At 38.9% G+C, this 23,564-nt stretch overlaps 2 protein-coding genes across 2 annotated transcripts; both read right to left on the bottom strand.

Moving 5' to 3' along the window:
• On the bottom strand, positions 8,122-11,178 carry LOC107610858. Its single transcript, XM_016312848.1, has 3 exons — positions 11,059-11,178; positions 8,698-9,237; positions 8,122-8,586 (listed from the first exon to the last, which is right to left on the bottom strand). Exons 1-3 carry the CDS (start codon positions 11,176-11,178, stop codon positions 8,122-8,124), a joined length of 1,125 nt encoding a protein of 374 aa, XP_016168334.1.
• Positions 15,031-15,579, bottom strand: LOC107610859 (uncharacterized mitochondrial protein AtMg00810-like). The gene is made up of 2 exons (XM_016312849.1): positions 15,319-15,579; positions 15,031-15,270 (listed from the first exon to the last, which is right to left on the bottom strand). Exons 1-2 carry the CDS (start codon positions 15,577-15,579, stop codon positions 15,031-15,033), a joined length of 501 nt encoding a protein of 166 aa, XP_016168335.1.

Raw genomic sequence — 23,564 nt, 5'->3', positions numbered from 1 at the left:
AGAGCGGGTAAAGCTCTTTAATAATGCATGTTACGATTGTTAAATAATCTTGTAGCTGATATGCAATTGCTTATAGTATTTATAGGACTTCTTGAAGCTCTAATTTGAGCACAAAAAACACAAGACTGACATTGAGATTTGGGTTTGGTTGGAGTATTGTAACTTTGATATCTCATTATTAGAGATCTTTGGGATAGGTGGAGTTGTCACCTATTTTATATCTTTGTCATATTTTATAATAAAATATTTGGTTGTTTTTTTGTCCATAGATATAGGCTTTAAACCAAATCACGTAAATTTTTCATGTCCATTTTGTTCATTTTATTACTCTTCCATTGACTTTTTTGAGCCACTCTTACCACCTTAATTCCTAACAAATTGTAAGAGTTCAGGGACAAATTTGTTTCAAAGATGTTGTCCACCATGAAATTTGAAATTAAACAATTTGATGGTTGCATGAATTTTAGAATGTGAAAAGTTTGTATGATGATACTTTTCACACAAAATGGTATCAGAGTTGCAATTGATAGCAAAGCTAAAATACCATAAACAATGGAGGAGCCACAATGGGAAGAGACCGATCAAAAGGCTTGGCGTTAGGATTTTTGCCAGTAAATAATTTCATAAAAATAGTTGCGTTGTAGATATAGTCTCTAAACCAACAAAAATCCCTTCGTACAAACGCTTTGGTTGTCACAAGTAACAAACCCCTAAATAAATTGATAACCGAAGTATTCAAACCTCGGGTCGTCTTCTCAAGGAATTGCAGGGAGGTATGTTCTTATTATTGGTTATGAGTTTGTAAATTGAGGTTCTGGAGTTTGGGCAATGGGCATAGGTATATTTTCAAAGCAATAAAAATAAATAAATAACTGTAAAATAAACTCTTGGCAAGGTATGAGAACTGGAAGTCATATCCTGGTTATCCTTATCAATTGTAATGAGAATTAGATTTTTCTCCCACTTTGTTAACCTCTAACTATGAAGGTAAGTTAAGTGGATGAATTAATTTTTATTCCTCAGGTCCTAGTCTTTCCTTGGGAAAGGCTAGAGTTATTGGAACTTGAATTAATGAAATGAAGAAATCCAATTTTCAATCAACAATGAGTTTGATAACTCAAGTGTCTCCAATGACTCAACCAAAGCCAAAAGGGAAAAAAGTCTACTTGAATGAAAATAATTTGGATAAACAAAGAGCATTAATAAATTAAAGAGAGCAATCATAAGTTTGAAATACTTCAAATTATATTAATAAAAGCAATCCAATCTAACATGAAAGATTTATGAATCAAATGGGCAACATAAGTAATTAACAAATAAAAGTATTAGAGTATCTAAAAGTAGAAGAGAAATATAAATTTAAGAACATTGAACCTGAGATTGAGAGTCACTCCTAAAACTAAGAGAAATCCTAAATCCTAAATCCTAATCCTAAGAGAGATGAGAGAACCTCTCTCTCTAAAAACTACATCTACTCCTAAAATTGTGAATGTGAAAGCTTATTTTTGAATGGATGCATTTTCCCACTTTATAGCCTCTAATCTGTATTTTCTGGGCCACAAACTGGGTCGAAAACAGTCCAGAATTCGCTAGTTTCGAATTTTGCCACGCTGGTTTTTTGTCACTGCGACGCGGCCACATGGATCACACGGTCGCGTCACCTAGCGTCAGGGAAACTATATCATATTATATATCAAATCGAAGCCCCAGACATTAGCTTTCCAACGCAACTGAAACTGCTTCATTTGGACCTCTGTAGCTAAAGTTATAGCCGTTTGAGTGCGAAGAGGTCAGGCTGGACAGCTTAGCAATTTCTCCAACTTATTGTATTCCTTCCACTTTTGCATGCTTTCTTCCCATGCTCCAAGCCATTCCTGCCTTATAATATCTGAAAACACTTAACACACATATTAAGGCATCTAATGGTAATAAGAGAGGATTAATATTAGCAAATATAAGTCCAAAGAAACATGTTTTCAATCAAAGCACATAATTAGGAAGGCAAATGTAAAACCATGCAAATAGTATGAATAAGTGGGTAAAGAGTAGATAAAAACCACTCAATTGAGCATAAGATAAACCATAAAATAGTGGTTTATCAAGGCTCCTTCTATGATTCAGTTATGCATCACAGACAATGTATTACAAGAAGTTCTTTCAAAAAAAATAGCAGCCACATTATGGAAAAATTGGAGTCATTATATATGACTAAAACAGTGGCAAACTGTTTTGGTGTCTTCCATCATTTGTTTATGCTTCATGTGGCAAAAGGAACATCAGTGAAATCTTAGATTGTTGAATTCACATCACTTGTGATAGAGTTGAAAAATATGGACGAGACTTTCTCTAGAGAACAACAAGCTATGATGTTGCTTTGAACATTACATAAGGAAGATGGAGCATGATAATGGCAATGATGTTGATGCCACCAATGCTTTGATTGTTCAAGATAAGGAAGAATGTTGGAAGTCTAAATATTATCGTCAAGGAAGATGTAGGTACTGCCACGAAGAAGGACATTGGAAATCAAATTGTTCAAAACTCAAAAATAAGAAGAAATAAGAGTAAAATGCAATAACAAATATTGCCGAATATGATGAAGATGTTCTCTGATACAATCTCTTTTGGTAGATATGTTAGGGTTCTTAATGAAGGTTTTGCTCGCCCCACTTGTGTAATTTAATTTGTATCTCTTTTATAGTATTGTAATTTTGTTCTAATTTAAAGAAAAAGTTAGGTGGAGATTTGTTAGGTTAGTATTGTTTTATTATTTCTTTGTTAAATTATCTTTACTGAAAGCATCATAGATAGTGGAGCAAGTGGAGCTCTTTAATAATGCATCCAACAATTGTTAAATAATCATGTGGCTCATATGCATTTGCTTTAACTATTTATAGGGCTTCTTGAAGCTCTCATTTGATACGTACCCAAAATATAAGATTGATAGTATCTTCGTGTTAGAAGACTCTCTCTCTCTCTTTCTCTCTCTTATATATATATATATATATAATGTGTATGTGTTACTTGTGAGACTTGAGTTTATAAGTTTATATACACCAATTAGTTTAATAATAATTGGTATTTTGGGATGTATTTGATATTTGGGATTTGGGTCTCGGGGGAATATTCTCACTTTAATATCTCATCATTAGAGATATTTGGATTTCGGTGGAATATTGTATCTTTGTTGGTGCGTGAAATTAGAACTCGTACAACTTCACCGGCAAGTACACCGGGTCGTCCAAGTAATACCTCAGGTGAGTGAGGGTCGATCCCACAAGGATTGTTGGATTGAGCAAGCAATAGTTATCTTGCAAGACTTAGTCAGGCAAATAGAAGAGAGAGTTATTGTTGTTGAATGCGCATAAACAAGAAAATGAAGAAAAGCAATTAAAGATTGGTAAAGAGATAATATATGAAAGCAGCTAAGGCTTCGGAGATGCTCATCCATTCGGATTAATCCTTCTTGCTCACTAATTCAACAATGAGTGATTCATTACATGGCAAACCATTAGTGATTAAAACCTAATGTCTTAACGAGTTAATCTTCCCTGACCTTACTAAAATGCCACAGACAAGGTCAATTCATTCATATCAGAAGGTAAAGCTTAGAGATCTAGTTTAGCACCACAATTACCTAAAACTAACCAGATTATATGTCACATATCTAATTATCCCAGATAATTGGTGATTTAGGAGGAGTGCTTTCAAGCTGTAGCCTAAGCGAGATAACTCTATCGAGAATCACAAGTGCAGCATATAGAATAAGGGGTCATACTGTCGTTCCACCCTAGATTCATAGAATTAAGAACAAAAATAATACCTTAGAATTGAATCAAACATGAATTGAAGTAGAAGAGTAATAGTATTAATCCATAGGAATAAGCAGAGCTCCTAACCTTAGCAGGGAGGTTTAGTTACTCATGCTTTACAAGAAAATGAAAATAATGTTTTGTGAATAACTCCTAAACCTAAGTGATCTCCTCTTTAAATAGGAGATACTAACCCTAAAAGATGATAATTTTAATTTAAAAAGTACAAAGATAAGACTAGATAAGCTAAGGAGTGCTAAAATTCACTTTGGGCCCACTTTGGTCATGTGCTTCGGTCAAGCCTGGCGTTTAACTTGGAGTATGGTTATTGAACGCCCATTAGGGGGTGAGCATGCTGTCTTTTACTCCTTGGCTGGCGTTTAATGCTAGTTTTGGGCGTTGTGGGGGGTGAGCATGCTGTCTTCTACTCCCTGGCTAGCGTTGAATGCTAGTTTTGGGCGTTCAATGCTGGGCTTGGTCCTTCTTAGGCGTTAAACACTAGAAGTGTATGTTTAACGCCAGTTTTGGAAATCATTCTAGAAGAGAAGTATAGAATATTATATATTTCTAGAAAGGTCCAGAATTAGCTTTCCAACACCGTTGAGACCGCGTCAATTGGACCTCTGTAGCTCAAGATATGCTCGTTGGAATGCACGGAGGTTAGTATTTGACAGCATCTGCTATCCTTTCTTCGTCTCTGAACAAGATTCTGCCAATTTTGCCAGAAAATCCTCTAAAATCATAGAAATAACACAAAAACTCAAAGTAGCATCCAAAAGATTAATTTTGCACTAAAACATACTAAAACTTAATAAAATATAACCAAAAACACTATGAAAATGCTATGAAAAAGGGTACAAAATGCTCACGGATCACAACACCAAACTTAAAATATTATTTGTCCTCAAGCAACCAAAAACAAGATAGGACAAATTGGAAGAGAAAAATACATCAGGTTTTAGAGTTGTCAATGAAGCTCAGTTCCAATTACAGAATAGGGCTATTAGCTCTTTATTTCTGAACAGGTTTGGCATCTCACTTTCCTTTGAAACTCAGAAATATTGGCATCCCTTGGAACTAGAATCCGGATGATATTATTGATTTTCTTCTTTTAGTTTTTCTTGATTCTTGAACACAGTCTTTTCTTTTGGTGCTTTATTTGCACCTTTTGAGCCTAGTCGTGACTCTAAGCGTTTTGTTTTCAAGTATTACCACTTGATACATAAATGCCACAAGCACTTAACTGAGGGAACCCTTTGGATTCGAATTTAGCTTTGCTTAAATTCCCAGACAGTGGTGCTCAAAGTTCTTAAGTGTACTCTTTATAGCATTGGATCACGACTTTAAATGCTCAGTCTCAAGATTTTCTTGACACCTTCACACCACAAGCATATAGTTATGGATAGAAACTCATTTGAGCTTTTTAGGCCAATTTTGACCCTCCTAGCTATTGATTCTCAAAGCCTTGGACCCTTGTTCTTTCGCTTTTTTCTTTTTATTTTTCTTTTTCTTTTTGTTGTTTCTTTTGCTTAAAGAATCAATCTTTTTCATATTTTAGAGAATCAATAATACTTCTCTAAATTCACTGTTCTTCAAGAGCCAATATGCTCAATCTCAATATCAATTATGCACAGTTAATTCATACATTCAGAAGATAAAGGTAAGGCTACCACATCAAAGTAATTGGAATAACTTATGATATTACTCGAAACCTTGTGCATCTTTACTATTCCTTTTTCAATAAATTTTTCTTTTAAACTTGATGTGAGATACATAAGGCATCTTGAAATGAAACAAAGAAAAGAAAATAACACTAGAAAAGAACAAAATCCTATGTGTGATCATGCACCAGAATAGAAAATAGATAATAATAAAGTACAATGAAAACATGGATAAAATAAATAAGGGAGGATGAAACTAAACCACCTCAGTGATGGCAGCCACTGCTCCCTCCAGGGAATCCTCTGGAGCATTTAAGCTCCTCAATGTCGCGCCCCTGTCTCAGTTGTTCCTTCCTCATGCTCCTCTGATTTTCCATCATTTGATAGAGGATGGCAGATTGATCTTGATGTTCTATCCTCAGCTGATTCATAGATGAAGTTAACTCCCCTAGAGATATAATTAATTGATTCCAATAGTCACAGGGAGGGAAGTACATCCCCTGAGGTATCTCCGGGATCTCCTATGGAGGTGGTGGAATGGGCTCTTGCTGTGGTCCATGTGCAAGCTCCCTAACATGCTCCATACCCCTTTTTGTGATAGGTTGGTCCTTCTCAATTAGGGTATCTCCTCCTATGCGAACCCCAGCTCCATTGCATAGGCGATAAATGAGGTGAGGGAACGCCAACCGTGCTTGGGGGGAGGCCTTTTCAGCTACCTTGTAGATCTCTTGAGGTATTACCTCATGTACCTCCACCTCATTCCCGAGCATGATGCAGTGGATCATTACTGCCTCTCAATGGAAACCTCAGATTGGTTACTTGTGGGGAGGATGGAGCGTTGGATGAGCTCCAACCATCCTCTAGCCACAGGTTTGAGGTCAAGCCTACCCAGTTGGTAAGGCTTTCCTTATGCGTCCCTCTTCCATTAAGCTCCAGTCACACATATATCAGCAAGAACTTGTTCTAGTTTTTGGTCAGAGTTGACCTTTCGAGTGTAAGAGTGCGGGTCTCCTTGTAATCGAGGCAATTCCAGCACAAATCTCATACTCTCGGGGCTGAAATCTAGGATTTTCCCTCTGACCATGGTGCGCCAGTTTTTAGGCACCAGGTTTACATTAGTGTCATGCTTCTTGGTAACCAAGGCGTTGGCATAAAATCCTTGCAGCATTAACATTCCAACTTCTGAAATAGGATTTGCCAGAATTTCCCAATCTCTTCTCCAGACTTTGTGTTGGATCTCTGGATACTCATCTTTCTTGAGCCTAAAGGGGACCTCGTATATCACTTTTTTGTGCCTCACCACGCCATAGAAGTGGTATTGATGTGCTTTGGTGAAGAATCTTAAGTTTTTCCATGGTTCGAAGGCGAAAGTGGGGGCATTTTCTTTTATCTTCCTTGAGTATTCTCCAATTTTTTGTGCCATGGAGATAAGGAATAGAAAACAAAAAGTGGAGCTTTCCAACATCAAACTTAAGAATTTTCTCGTCCTCAAGCAAATAGTGACAAAAGAAAAGGGAAATAGTAGAGGAAAGAAGAAAAAGAAAGAGGGAGAGGGGAAAGAGGCTTCGGCCTTTTGGGAAATGAAGAAGGAAGAAGGGAAGTGTATGAAGAGTAAAGAGGAAGAGGGGTAGAGTATTGTGAAGGTGTGGTGAATGGGGTAGAAGGGAGGGGTATTTATAGGAGTGGAGAGGGTATGGGTTCGATCATGTGGGAGGGAAAATGGGGGTGAAAATTTTGAATTTAAAGTGGGTAGGGTTGGTGAGAAATTCAGTTGATGGGATTTATGAAGGGGTATTGGGAAGAGGGAAAGTAGGATGTGGGAATCAAGGAAAGTAATGTGGATGTGATAGATGAATGGGGATGGAATATTGGTTGTAAGAGGAGAGAGAAGGTAAGGAGTGAATGAAAGGTGGGGTAGGTGGGAGATGGGTGGGACCCACTGGCTTCTTGAAGCTGCGAATTTGAATGCCCTTGCCCCCCCTGGGCGTTCAACGCCAGGTTTGGGCATTGAACACCAGGGGTAGACTCTCCCCCTCCCTTTTTTTGGTGGGGCGTTCAACGCCAAGAATGGGCGTTGAACGCTCAAAGGGGACCAAAAAAAATGGTCCTGGGACTCCTAAATGGGCGTTGAACGCCCTTGTTTCCTTTCCTTTCTGGCGCTGGGCGCCAGTTCTGGCATTCAACGCCAGTAAGGGGTACCTTTAGGGTGTTCTGTTTTTACTCCTATGCGTTTCTGTTTCTGTTCTAGGTGCTACACATGATCACAAACGTTAAAAAGAAAGGGAAAACTATGGAAATGAATAGAAAATAAACTAATATGAAATTAAATTAAAATAAACAGAAGAAAGAAAAAGTACTATATGTATGGTTGGGTTGCCTCCCAACAAGAGCTTCTTTACCGTCATTAGCTTGACGGATAGCTACTTTACGGAGGTTGATAGGGGCTCAGATCTTCACCCCTCATGGTGAACTTTCTTCCTGTACTCTCATGAATCAGCTCAACATGCTCCAGAGAGAGGATTCAGTTCACAATGTGTGGAATGACTGGACTTTTAGTGAAGACAACTCTCATACTAGGTGAGAGGTCTTTAGTTGGAATCTTCTTGTTTCTCCAGCCCTTGGGTACCTTCTTCTTGGTGCCTCCTTCCTCATGGTGATGGATGCCTGACACTAAACTTAGGTTTGATGACTGGGGGCTCCGTAATGCTCTGTACTGAGAGAGAAGGTTGGAACACTAAGTGTTGAGCAGTAGTACCTCCTTTGTCAGAGAGAGACTGAGGGTTAAGGATCTTAAATAGGATATAGTCCTCCCATAGCCTCAGAACCAGCTCTCCTTTTAACACATCAATCAAGGCCTTCGCAGTAGCTAGGAAAGGCCTTCTAAAGATGATGGAATTGTCTTTGTCCTCCCCAATGTCTAGTATCATGAAGTCTGCAGGGAGGTAAAGGTCTTCAACCTTTACAAAGACGTTTTCCACCAATCCATATGCCCGTTTCAGGGACTTATCTGCCATCCCCAGCGAGATCTTAGTCGGTTGCACCTCCTGGATTTCCAGCTTCCTCATCACAGAGAGGGGCATAAGATTGATGCTTGATCCAAGGTCGCACAATGCCTTCACAAATGTGATGGTCCCTATAGTACAGGGAATAAGGAAGCTTCTGGGATCTGGTATCTTCTGAGGTAGCTTCTTTCAGACTAGGGTGCTGCATTCTTTGGTTAGCACCACAGTTTTATCCCCCTTTAGAACCGTCTTTTCAGAAATCACATTATTCAGGCAGGCCATATAAGGGGGTTTCTTCTTCAACACCTCTGCAAAAGATATATTAACTTGCAGCTTCCTGAGAACTGCCAAGAACTGAGCAAGTTGCTCATCCTCAGGTTCCTCTCGCATGTTCGGAGAAGGTTGTTCTTCAGGCTCCTTGGTCTCTATAGGGACGTGCATGGTGACACTCCCAATCTCCTCCTGAGCCTTGTTCTCCTTCAAATCCTCCGCATCATTTTCCTCCTTGGATTCGGCCTCAGCTTCCATAGTGAGGGTCTTGCACTCTTCCTTTGAATTCACCTCTGTCTTGCTTGGAAGAGTGTTGGAGGGGGTCTCGGGTATCCTCCTGCTCAACTTACTTACCTGTATCTCTAAATTCCGAATGGATGACCTAGTTTCTACCATGAAACTGTGAGTGGTCTTGGAGAGGTTAGAGACTATAGTAGTCAGGTCAGAGAGGCTCTGTGTTGCTGAAAGGGTTGGAACTGTCTGTTGTTGAACCTGTTCTAGTTAATTCCACCCTGATTGTTGTTGAAGCCTTGTTGAGGCCTCGGCTAATCTCTCCACCTGAAGTTAGGGTGATTCCTCCATCCCTGATTGAAAGTATTTGAATAGGGATTATTATTGGAATTTCTGGAGGAGTTTTCCATGTAGTTTACTTCCTCCATGGTGGTCCAAGCGTTGTCACCAGTGTCTCTGACGAGAGAACTTTTGCGTGGTCTAGAAATTTGCGGATAAATCCTCGTTGCAAGTATAGTCTCTAAACCTTCAAAAGTCCTTTCATACAAACGTTTTGGTTGTCACAAGTAACAAACCCCTAAATAAATTGATAACCGAAGTATTCAAACCTCGGGTCGTCTTCTCAAGGAATTGCAGGGAGGTGTTCTTATTATTGGTTATGAGTCTTGTAAATTGGGGATTTTGAAAGTAAGGAACGAGTGATTTAAATGACAATTCGTTAAAACAATAAATAACAAAGCTCTTAGCAAGGTATAAGAACTGGAAGTCCTATCGTGGTTATCCTTATCAATTGTAATGAGAATTAGATTTTTCTCCCACTTTGTTAACTTTTAACTATGAAGGTAAGTTAAGTGGATGAATTAATTTTTATTCCTCAGGTCCTAGTCTTTCCTTGGGAAAGGCTAGAGTTATTGGAACTCGAATTAATTCTTGAAGAATTCTAATTTTCAGTCAACAATGAGTTTGATAACTCAAGTGTCTCCAATGACTCAACCAAAGCCAAAAGGGAAAAATTCAAATTATTTATATAATAAATAAAAGAAAGCAATCATAAATCTGAATTACCTCAATTAGCACTAATAAAGATATCAAATGTAACATGGAAGAGTTCATAAATTAAATTAGAAAAATAAATAAAAGGAACATTGAACCTGGGATTGAGAGGCACTCCTAAAACTAAGAGAAATCCTAAATCCTAATCCTAAGAGAGAGGAGAGAACCTCTCTCTCTAAAAACTACATCTAAATCCTAAAATTGTGAATATGAAAGCTTGTCTGTGTATGGATGTATTCTCCCACTTTATAGCCTCTAATCTATGTTTTCTGGGTCGCAAACTAGGTCGAAAACAGCCCAGAAATCGCTGGAGAAGAAATCTGCCACGCTGGTTTTTTGCCACTGCGACACGTCCGCGTGAATCACGCGACCGCGTCACCTAGCGTTAAGGCAACTATGGCATATTATATATCAAATCGAAGCCCCGGACGTTAGCTTTCCAACGCAACTGGAACCGCATCGTTTCGATTTCTGTAGCTAAAGTTATAGCCATTTGAGTGCGAAGAGGTTAGGCTGGACAGCTTAGCAATTTCTTCAACTTCTTGTATTCCTTCCACTTTTGCATGCTTCCTTTCCATCCTCTGAGCTATTCCTGCTCTGTAATCTCTGAAATCACTTAACACACACATCAAGGCATCTAATGGTAATAAGAGAGGATTAAACATAGGGAACTTAAGGCCAAAGAAGCATGTTTTCAATCATATCATAAAATCAGAAAGGCAAATGTAAAACCATGCAAATAGTATGAATAAGTGGGTAAAGAGTTGATAAAATCCACTCAATTAAGCATAAGATAAACCATGAAATAGTGGTTTATCAGTCTCCTTCATAAGCTGCCTCTTAAGCATTGGCAGTTGAGCTCTGCACCCTACTCAAGTGCTGGGAGATCATGTTGATCTGTTAGGACACGAGCATATTCTGAGCCAAAATGGCATCTAGTGTGTCCACCTCCATGACTCATCTCTTCTGAGTATCCCCAGCGTTCACAGGGTTCCTTTTAGAAGTGTACATGTATTGGTTATTGGCAACCATTTCAATGAGCTCCTGCGCCTCCTCAGGCATCTTCTTCATGTGGAGTAATCCACCAGCAGAGTGGTCCAGTGATATCTTGGACAGCTCGGAGAGGCCATCATATAAGATCTCCGACATGGTCCACTCTGAGATCATGTCTGGAGGGTATCTCCTGATCAGCTACTTGTATCTCTCTCAGGCTTCATAAAAGGATTCTCCCTCTTTCTGTCTGAAAGTCTGGACCTCCACCCTAAGCCTACTCATCTTCTGAGGTGGGAAGAACTTGGTTAAAAATCCGTTGACCACCTTCTCCCATGTGTCCAGGCTTTCTTTAGGCGGAGAATCCAGTCATAGCCTTGCTCTATCCCTTACAGCAAAGGGGAAGAGCATGAGCTTATAAACCTCTGGGCTCACTCCATTGATCTTGACAATGTCACAGATCTGCAGGAAATCAGATATGAATTTGTTGGGGTCCTCCTGCAGGAGTCCATGAAACTGGAAATTCTGTTGCACCAAAGTGACCAGTTGAGGCTTAAGCTCAAAGTTGTTGGCACTAATGGCAGGTATAAAGATGTTGCACCGATAGAAATCAGATGTGGATGCAGTATAAGAGCCAAGGACTTTGCTTGCGTCTCCTTTTACGTCTAGGTTGGCTGTCATATATAGTTGTATTTGTAGCTGCTTGCTCTAGAGAGTCTATGAGATTCCGTACGGCTCTGCTAGCTTGAGCTTGTTGCAAACTCTGCCTTAAGATCCTCTCAGGTTCAGGATCAGGATCAAGAAGGGCTTCTCTATCCCTGTTCTTTCTCATAAACAAGAAGAACAAAACAAGAAAAGGAAAAGAAGGAAGTCTTTATGTTAGAGTATAGAGAACTCCCTGTTAGAATACTCTAATAAAGATATCAAATGAGTTAGAGTATTGAGAATAAAGATGGGAGGTTTTACTCAAAAAGTTTTTGAAAATAAAAGAAAGAGAAAGAGATTATGAAGTTTTCGAAAAAATGAAGAAAGAGAAAAATTAAAGAGGTATTAAACCTTTAAAATTAAAACAAGATAAAGCAAGATTTGAAATTAAAAATGCAATTTTTGAAAATTGAAAAAGTCAATTAAAGATTTTGAAATTCAAGAATTAGAAAGAAGAAATCAAGAGAAAGAAACAAGATAAGATAAGAAAAGATTTTGAAATTCAAATTTGAAAGAAAGAAAAACTAAAGAAACACCAAACTAATTAAGATAACTTCAAACAATTAATTAAAATGATTTCAAAAATAAAGATAGAAAAGTTGTTTGAAGATTTTCAAAAAATTTTAAAGAGAAAAGATTAAATAAAGATTTTGAAATTCAAAATTAAAAGAGAGAAAGAATAAAGACAAACTAAACTTTTAAAATTTGAATTTAAAATAAAGATGAGATAACAAGATTTTAAAATCAAAGAAAAAGATCAAAAGATTAGGAAAGATAAACAAGATAAGATTAAAGAAAATTAAATTAATCAAAAAGATTGCTGACTGGATACCAAATTTAAAATTTTAAATCAAGATAAGAAAAAGATGCAAAATTTTCAAAAATTGTAAAAGAAATATTTTTTTTGAAAATTTAAAAAGAAAATAAAAACACTAGAAAAACACCAAACTTAAAAAATAATTGAAATCGAACAAGGGAAAGTAACAAAGATTCGAAGATAAAGAAAGAAAGAAAAGGTAAAACGAGATAGAAATCAAAAGTTCAAGAAAGCAAACAAGAACAATTTTCGAAAATCAAGAGAACAAAAAATAATTGACCAAAACTACTAAGAGACACCAAACTTAAAAATTTGAAAGAAAGAGAAAGATGACTAAGATGACTTTTTGAAAAATTATAGGAAAAGAAACAAAGAAGGTTCGAAAATTTTAACAAAAAACACAATTAAGATAAAAATTAGTAAAAAGTACCTGATCTAAGTAACAAGACAACCGGTAGTTGTCAATCTCGAACAATCCCCAGAAACGGCGCCAAAAATATGGTGCGCGAAATTAGAACTCGCACAACTTCACCAGCAAGCGCACCGGGTCGTTCAAGTAATACTTCATGTGAGTGAGGGTCGATCCTATAAGGATTGTTGGATTGAGCAAGCAATAGTTGTCTTGCAGGACTTAGTCAGGCAAATAGAAGAGAGAGTTGTTGTTGTTGAATGCGCATAAACAAGAAAGTAAAGAAAAGCAATTAAAGATTGGTAAAGAGATAATATATGAAAGCAATTAAGGCTTCGAAGATGCTCATCCATCTCGATTAATCCTTCTTGCTCACTAATTCAACAATGAGTGATTCATTCCATGGCAAATCATTAGTGATTAAAACCTAATGTCTTAGCGAGTTAATCTCCCCTGACCTTACTAAAACGCCACACACAAAGTCAATTCTTTCAGATCAGAGGGTGAAGCTCAGAAATCTAGTTTAGCAACACAAAAACCTCAATTACCTAAAACTAACCAGATTATATGTCACATATCTAATTGGCCCAGATAATGGGCAATTTAGGAGGAGTGCTTTCAAGTTGTAGCCCAAGCAAGATAACTCTGTCGAGAATCACAAGTGCTCATGTAGAATAAGGGATCATACTATCGTTCCACCCCAGATTCATTGAATTAAGAACGAAAACAACACCTTAGAATTGAATCAAGCATGAATTGAAGATGAAGAGTAATAGTATTAATCTATAGGAATAAGTAGAGCTCCTAACTTTAACAAGGAGGTTTAGTTACTCATGCTTTACAAGAAAACGAAAATAATGTTTTGTGAATGACTCCTAAACCTAAGTGATCTCCTCTTTATATAGGAGATACTAACGCTAAAAGATGATAATTTTAATTTAAAAATTACAAAGATAAGACTAGATAAGCTAAGGAGTGCTAAAATCCACTTTGGACCTACTTTGGTCATGTGCTTCGGTCAAGCCTGGTGTTCAACTTGGAGTATGGGTGTTGAACGCCCATTAAGGGGTGAGCGTGCTGTCTTCTGCTCCCTGGTTGGCGTTGAACGCTAGTTTTGGGCATTCAACGCTGGGCTTGGTCCTTCTTGGGTATTAAATGCCAAAAGTGGACGTTTAATGCAGTTTTAGCAATTATTCTGGAAGCGAAGTATAGTTTATCATATATTTCTGGAAAGCTCTTGAAGTTAGCTTTCCAACGCCGTTGAGACTGCATCAATTGGACCTATATAGCTCGAGATATGCTCATTGGAATACACGGAGGTTAGGATTTGACAGCATCTGCTATCCTTTCTTCGTAAAGGTACCAGGTTTAGAGGGAAGAAGATGAATGAGGAAAGAAATAGAGAGCAAAGAGAAAATAGAGAAGATGAATTTTCAATTGTGTATGCTTGAATAGAATGAATGAATATCTGTAATATGTAACTACAACAATAGTTGGACTCCCTGTCAGGTGGCACACCAAGAACCACACACTTATTAACTAACTAATGCACCATCACAGTAATGCACTTATCACGCCTAATACACTACCACAACTAATACATACACTATCATGGTCTCTATCTTCAAAACTTTTTAGGTGCTTCAAACTTTGTACAAGGCAAATTATAATTCTTGTCATGGTCCCTGCTTGACACTCTCTTTATTAAATTCACTACTACGCTGCCCATTGACATCCTCATCCGATCCATGTCCTCTAATCCCAGTATAATGTCGGAGCTCAACAACCATTAACTTATCTCTAAAGTGCAGAAAGGCAGTACTAGGTAGAGCCTTAGTGAAAATGTCCGCAACTTGAACCGTTCCGAGGACATGGCTTACACCAATGAGTCATTTCATCACAAAGGCACGTACGAAGTGAAGATCAGTCTCAAAGTGCTTGGATTTTGAATGCAGAATGGGATTGGCTGCAAGGAGTACTGCACTGAGATTATCACAATATATAGAGGGAGGAGCTGGGAGTTCTGCGTGCAGCTCAACCATCAGGTTCTTAATCCAAAGCAACTCAGCTACCAGATCCGCTATAGCTCGATACTCAGCCTCAGTGCTTGACCGAGCCACAGCCCTTGCTTCTTAGAGCACCATGACACCAGATTCTTCCCAAGTAGCACACAAAAATCCCCAGTGGATCTTTTATCATCTGGATCGCCTCCCCAGTCAGAATCACTATATGCTGCCACAATGGTGATATCTGCTGGTTGCAGTAGCAAACCAAAGTTGGAGGTACCACGAATGTAATGCAGAATACATTTCACAAGTATCTAGTATTTATCAAGTGGATGTTGCACAAATTGTGAGATTTTACTCACACAATAAGCCAACTCAGGCCTGGTCACGGTAAGGTATTGCAAACTACCCACAACAGACCGATAGAGCTTCGGGTTATTGAAGGTAGATCCCCCAAAGGCAAAGAACTTAACCGTTGATGGCAGGGGAGTGACGCACGGCCTACCATCTTGCATCTCAGCCTTCTTTAACAAGTCATTAACATATCTCTCTTGAGACAAGAGAAGACCACCACCGTCTGTCCTGGTCACTTGAATACCAAGAAAGTAGTTTAGGCTACCCATGTCCTTTAATGCAAACCTAGTGTTGAGTTGTTGAATGACATCATCAATAACTTTATCCTAGCTACCTGTGACGATTATGTCATCGACATACACAAGAACTACAGTGGTTGAGTCATGTCTGAACCGGGTGAAGACAGACACATCAAACTTAGTAGCAAGGAAGCCAAGATGTTGGAGCGCTGTAGATAGCTTGTAGTACCAAGCTCATGGTGCTTGTTTAAGGCCATACAAGGCCTTAGTAAGCTTGCATACTAAACTGCCATTGCCAATCTCATAATCCCGAGGCTGATTCATGTACACATCCTCAGCCAACTCACCATGAAGGAAGGCATTGTTAACATCAAGTTGTTTGATGGTCCATGACTTTGACAATGCAAGAGTGAGTACAATCCTGATTGAAGTAGGCTTTACGATAGGGCTGTAGGTCTCAATAATATCAAACCCTGGTCGCTGTGAAAAACCCTGAGCTACTAACCGCGCCTTATGGTTTTGGAGGGTGCTATCAGAATTGTATTTAACCCGGAAAACCCACTTGCTGCCAACAGCCTCTCGACCTTAAGGCAGAGGAACCAATTTCTAAGTCTGATTCCGCATAAGAGCATGGTATTCTGGATCCATAGCCAATTTCTAATCTGGATGTTGCAGTGCATCTCTGACTGATCTCGGCTCAATCGGTGCTAAAAAGGCTCGGGGTCGTACAATGCTAGCTTTGCTTCGGGTAACCATCGGATGGGTGTTTAGAGTAGGTGGCTGAGTAGGGGGCAAATCAGGTAAAATAATTTCTAAATCAGAGATTGGAATAGGAATAAGTGTGTTGGAGGGTGCAGAAGGAGAAAAAGATGTTATGAGTTGTGAGGAGCATAGCTGCTGCAGTGAGAAAGAAAGAGAAGGAGAGGGGGACAAGGAAGGAACAGAACGGAGAACTTGGGAGTGCGACGGTTGAGGCAAAGGTGAGGAAGCTGGCTGTGAAGACAACACAATGGTGGGGAAAGGAGATCTTTGGAGAGTAGGGATAGCTGGAGCACTGGCTGAAAGTGTTGGTGGCAGAGCAGATTGGCCGCCAAGGGAGGCAGCAAAGTTGTTGTCTTTAAACGGAAACTGATGCTCATTAAACACAACATTGAGGGAGATTATCTACTTTCCTTGCTCGGTAAGGCACTTATAACCTTTATGGGAGCCGTTGTACCCCAAAAACACACAAGGGGAAGATCGGAACTCTAGCTTATGCTTGTTGTAGGGCCACAACTGTGGGAAGCATAAGCAGCCAAAAGCCCGAAGACTGGAGTAATCATCATTTTTGCCAAACAATTTCTCATACGGTGACTGATTAGCAAGCACAGGGTGGGTAACAAGTTGATCAGATGTACTGCAGTGCTGAAAGCTTCCCCCAATACTTGATTGGCATACCAGCTCCTGCTAACATGGTCATCCCGTTTTCAACAACATGCTGGTGCTTCCGCTCAGCAGCACCATTTTGCTGGTGTTCATGAGGACATGAAAAGCGATAAAGAATTTCTTGCATCTGTAAATCTTTGGACAAGCTCACATATTCAGCAGCATTATCAGATTGTACCATTTTTATTTTAACATTTAATTGCAGCTCAATCATTTGTTGAAAGCATTTAAAGACTGATTTAAGTTGGGAGCGTGATCTAACGAAGTAAATCCAGGTAAACTTGCTAAAAGCATCAATGAAATTTATGAAGTGAAAATTTCCATAGGAATCAGCTATTGGGGCAGGTCCCCATATGTCTGTGTAAACTAAAGCTAAGGGTGTAGTGTAAACTGTATTTGAGACTGGAAAATGTAATTGGTGAGACTTTCCTATATAGCAGGCTGGACAGACAGATTTATTGGGGTCAACTACAATATCACAGAATTTTAGAACACTAGAGACTGCACTATAAGAAGGATGACTAGCCTATTATGCCACAAAAGAAAACTATCAGCAGCAGACATAAAGGAGACGTAGGCAGTTACTTTATTTGAGGGCTCGAAATTGACAAATTTGTACATTCCCTGCTCAACTTCTCCATTGATCACAACTTCTTTAGTGTCCTGATTTTTCACAAAGCAACAATCAGAATGAAACTCAAAAAATACTTTATTATCACAGCAGAATTTGTAGACACCAAGCAAATTTTTTGTTATGTCAGGGACATGAAGTAATTTTTGAAGCAAGAACTTTGTGGTACTCGAATCAGCTTTAAAATAAGACTTCCTAACAAGATTGATATGCAAACATGAACCATCTCCCACAATGACTTGGTCAGTTCCTATATAAGGCTCCTTTTCCATTAGATTTTGCCGATCAGCCGTCATGTGATGTGTTGCACCTGAGTTGGGGTACCAGGTCTGATCTTGAACCGTTGCTGGAGTAGCCAGAACATGACTTAGATGAGCTTGTGAGCCTTGTACACCCTGTGGGATGGAATATTCATGTTGAGAACGGGAGCCCGAGCTGTCTCCTCTATCATACATGTACCAGCATGTCTTGGCAGTATGCCCAACTTTGTCACAAACTTGACAAATTGGTCTTTCATTGTGAGATTGTCTCATACCATTGTTGCTGAATGGTCTTGAACCAGATGCACCATTATACCCTTGCTGCCTCTCATTGTGCACAAACCTTGAATTCTTGTTGGATCCAAAACCATCACCATATCCCAGTCTTGCACTATCAAAATTGTTATCACCAAACCTGCTGTAACCATTTCCATTATTAAACCTATTGTCACTATAGGAATTGTTTCCTTCTCTTCCTGACCGGTCGCCACCGCGAAAACCGACTCTGTTGCCTCCTCTAAAACCACCTCTCATATTGTAACTTTGCGAATACTGAGCCATATTTTCCTGAACCAACAATTCTGGTTTTCAAAATCTGTCTAGCATGCTTTCATGAGCCAACAAAAGTGCTTCTAATTCACCTACTGAGATACTAATAGGTCATGCAACTACTGAGGTAAGTACTGGTGCATATTCTTCAGTTAAACCATTTAAAATCGCATTCACATTATCACTTTCACACATCGGTTCTCCAACCAAAGCCAACGCATCAATTGTTCCTTTCAACACTAACAGATAGTCATTTACAGAGGCTCCAATTCGAACACTACTTAATTTGTGCTTTAACTGCATAGTTTTGCCCTAATTTGAGAGGAGAAATGATCATCTAATATTTTCCGTACCTCGAATGCATAAACACAACCTACCATCTAAGTTGTGAAGGGCTTTGTCATTGAGGCAAGTAACCAACACTTGAGGAGTACATCCTGTCGCTTCCAAATTGTAAAATCGGGATTCAGTTCTCCTATGGTTGTGACTCATACTGGAATGTGTTCCCCAGTGATATGATGAATCAGGTCATGGCCTTCAATCGTGGACTCCGCCTGATCCTTCAATTGCAAAAGATGTCGTCATCAAGCTTCATTGAGATGGGAAAAGAAGTGAAATTTGGGACCATTGATGAACTGGAGGATGTCACTTGGTTAGGTTCTGCAGCCATGGAAGCAAACAATTTGTCGCAACTTGAAACACCACCAGGTGTTCGTGAAAATGACGCAAAGGAAAAACAGCACCACGACTACTTCAATAACCTTCAATATTCCTTTAAGAAGAGCAATGATAAGAGCTCTGATGTAACACCCTACCACACAGAGCCTTATGCTTAAGTCATAAGATAGAGGTGGCGAGGTATTACAACCTCTAAAAATAAAATTTAGTACATATAGTATTGTGAAGAATGTTTATAACTAAGAGCCTTTGAAAGAAAAGGGGTAAATCAAAACCATTAAATAGAAAAGCGCAACATTCCGATCGCTAACGTAACGAAACAGATAAAGGATAAGCTAACGCAAGAATATATCCAAAGAGTGCCAAAAACACAAATATCCAAAACTCAAAATCCGGTTGCAGAGAAAACCGGTCCGAGCATAGAAGTATATACAAATATATATAAAGCAAGAAACCCAAAGGGCGAAATGTAAAACCTATTCTCCAAAACAACCTCTAAGAGGAGTCAAAACAATATATTTATATACATTATTTAGTGGAGATAAAAGTATCTAACTGAAAACATAAAACCAAAGTAAAGTCCCAAGAAACAAGGATCTTCGCTTATCTAGAAATCTCTAGCATGCCTCAACGAGAAGCCTCACGTCCTGCATCTAAAAATCACAAAATCCGCATGGGTGAGAACCGGAGGTTCTCAATATGGTAACAGTAACCACATATCTAACATGTAATCTCCTGGGAAAGCCGAAGGCAATCCTAGAACTTCCACCAGATAATTCAAAGCTTATAAACAGACTAAACCATAAATGGCAACTGACTAAGGATCTTCAGTCTAACTAATACTTCCCTTTCCAATTCCTGCAGACCTTCCAACCGCCAGCAGTAATATAATATGGCATACACAATTATATCAGACAAGAAGATACAGATAGGAAGCAGGTATGACATTTAGATAATTAGCAGGTAATATGTAGTCAATTAGGCAATTCCAAACAATTCACATAGTATGCATATGATGAATGTCTGTCCTAATGGCTGATGATATCATCTGTCGGTTATATAGCCAACCCGACAAGTCCTGGTAGCTAACCATTGGACTGTCCCTCTGTCGTGCATCTCCAACTCGAGTTAAACTCAATCATAAATCACAATTCATATCCAACACCCTCACTGGTGTATATTCACGGGGGCGAGCTCATCTGGAACTTTCACAGTGTCTGGCCACACTTATGACATATGGTCAGCAGAGTATCGAGTCTCCACCTAGAGCACATGGTGGCTAGCCACTACTTTCTCCCAGGGAAACTCGTATCTCAGATAGTGAAAGTGCAACATTCACATTTCATTCAATACGCATATATGTAATCATAATCAGCCATAACTCAATAATGGCTCTGCCATAACATGGCAATAACTCAGCCATTCGGCTCATAATTCAATCCATAACCAGCCAATTATTAACATTCACAGCCCTTCGGCTCATGGCATATAAAGCACTTCCACCGCCATCCTCCTCATCTCATACAATTCTCTTTGATCATCATTGATCATTAATTTTTCCCCTTTCTTCATCCACAGGTTACCACGTTTCCTAGCTTCTTCCTATTTCTAGGCTTATCATAATAATTTAAGACATAAGGGGTGAGATCGGAGGCTTAGAAGTATGAAATTTGGCTTTGAAAACTCAAAAATTATCTTTGGAATGAAAACAGGGTCACGCGTGCGCGTCGCCCACGCGCACGCGTGGAATGCCTCAAAATACAGCGATGCGTACACGTCCTCTACGCGCACGCATGGATGGAAGAAAAGCCACGCGACACCTGTGCGTCAGCCACGCGTACGCGTGGGTGCATTTTGTGCCCCAGGCACAAAACTGGCACAATTCAGGCATAACTCTCGAAAATTTTGGCTGGAAAACAAATTTATCTCATCGACGCGTACGCGTGGGCCACACGCACGTGTGGGTAGTGAAACTTTAAAAATGACGCGTGCACGTCGGCCACGCCTACGCGTGGGAATGCTTTCTGCCAAAAATTTTTCTAAGTTAAAAAGCTACAGAATTCACAATTTCAAACCCCAATCTTCCGATGGGCATAACTTCTTTGTTTCAAATCATTTTTCGCCCGTTCTTTGAATGGCATAAACATCCCGGATCCAATTTCATTTCTAAACATAGTTTGTACAAATCAGGGATTGGGAGTCCAAGTTATGCCTCGTCAAATTTTGCCCAAAAACCACATTTTCATACAAAACCACAAAGTGCCATTTTCATAACAAGCCAATTCCAACCCTTTTTTATCAACCTCAAGCCTCCTCAACTCACAACCCACCAATCCATCATTTTAACCAATTTCACTCAAGTAATTCAACTTCAAACATAATACCATATAATACATGATTTCTCATCCCAATTTCCAACATTACCATTTCCAATCAACCATCAATACACACAATCAATACCACCCTCACCATCAATATGGCTTCACCCACAATTTAACCTCAATCAATCATTAATCATATATCGAAACATGCATATCTCTCATGTATCACACCATCAAAATATCATTATTCATAATCACATATATGACCACACAATTTATTTCAACCATTCAACAATATCAATCATTCAAATTCTATCTTAGGGCCTCTAGCCTAAGTTTTTACACCACATTATATTTTAGATACAGGAAACCGAGACCATACCTTAGCAGATTCCTCTGCTCAACTGGAGCACTTCCAAATCACTTTTTCACAAGCTCTCAAGGTTTTAACATCTCCAAGAATAGATTTTTAGCACACCAAATCCTTTTTCCAAGCTTTCCAAAATCTCAATCAAGCTTCAATATTTACATACACACTACCTAAGCCACAATTATCACATCCAACACAACAACTCAATATCCAAACATCATAGAACAACAAATTCTACTAGGATTGAGAATCTTACCATACCTAAGGTTCAAGGAGACAAGATTAATCTTCTCCTTCAAGAGGGTTGGGTCCTATAACATCAAAGAGCCCAAAATCTTAACACCTTTCTCTATGAAATTCGAACTTAAGGGGTGAAGAACTGAACAAAAACCGTGGCTTACCTCAAAAATAAAGTATTGAATTTTGTAGATCTCTTCGCGGTGAACGCGTGGCCACAAACGGTGCGACAATCGGAGCTCTAGATCAAAAGTTATGGTGATTTGAAGATCAAACAAGGGTTAGAACTTGAGAGTGTTCTTCCCCCATTTGCTTCCATTTTCAGCGTGTATCAGTGTCAAGTGAGGAGAGAGTACTGAAAATTAGGGTTTTAGGCTTAGTTAGGTTGGGTCAAGGGCCCACTATGGGTCCGGTTGGCCCGATTTGGCCCGTTCGGTACAATCTTGGTCCGATTTCTATAAAATTAGTATCGAAATTCTCGTCTCAATCTCTTCTATCATATTAAGCCATAAAAATCACATTTTTGGCTCTCTAGAATAAATTCTCATTTATAGGTTAATTAGCCATTAATTAACTAGGTTTTACATCTGATACCATAAAGGTACCAGGCTTAGAGGGAAGAAGATTAATGAGGAAAGAAAGAGAGAGTAGAGAGAAAACAGAGAAGATGAATTTTAAGTTGTGTATACTTGAATAGAATGAATGGGTGGTTACAATGAATGAATATCTGCAATATGTAATTGCAACAATAGTTGGACTCCCTGCCAGGTGGCACACCAAGAACCACACACTTACTAACTAACTAATGCACCATCACAGTAATACACTTATCACGCCTAATACACTACCACAACTAATATCACTTTGTCTCTGAACAAGATTCTACCATTTTCACCCGAAAATCAGCTAAAATCATAGAAATAACACAAAAACTCAAAGTAGCATCCAAAGGATGAATTTTGCACGAAAATATACTAAAACTTAATAAAATATAATAAAAAACACTATAAAAATGCTATGAAAAAGGGTACAAAATGCTCACGCATCATTTGTCATATTTCATATTAAAAGATTTTGTTGTTGTTTTGTCTGTGGACATAGGCTTTCTCTTGTGCCCATTTTGTTCATTTTGTTATGCTTTCGCGCCACTATTGCTGCCTTAATTGCTAACAGACGCATCTGCCTCTACTTTCCTCCTCGCTTTGACTCCTTTCTGCTTTCTTTTTTTCTTCATCCCCTGTAATCTCTCCCTCAAACCCTAGCTAAACCCAAAAAATGAAGAAAGACAGTTCTCTGTGGGGAATTCTCACCTTCACTCTAGTATAGTGGTTGCTAGAAGCGAGATTGACAAAACTATGGTTCAAGCTCACAGACAGTGACGCTATAGGTTGAGGCTCATAGATATAACAGAATTAGTAGTTCCTCTCCCTCCACTTGACAAGACATAGTGTGCGGCTACTGGGTTGAAGCTTGCATATGTAGAGGCTACTGTTAGTTTCATTGGTAGTGCTAAGTGCTCATAGTTCACATATGGTTCCACGGTG

Source organism: Arachis ipaensis, chromosome B08 (genome assembly GCF_000816755.2).
Source record: "Arachis ipaensis cultivar K30076 chromosome B08, Araip1.1, whole genome shotgun sequence".
In the NCBI taxonomy this organism is placed as follows: domain Eukaryota; kingdom Viridiplantae; phylum Streptophyta; class Magnoliopsida; order Fabales; family Fabaceae; genus Arachis; species Arachis ipaensis.
Note: the sequence above shows the minus strand (reverse complement) of the source record. Positions and strands in the feature narration are given on the sequence as shown.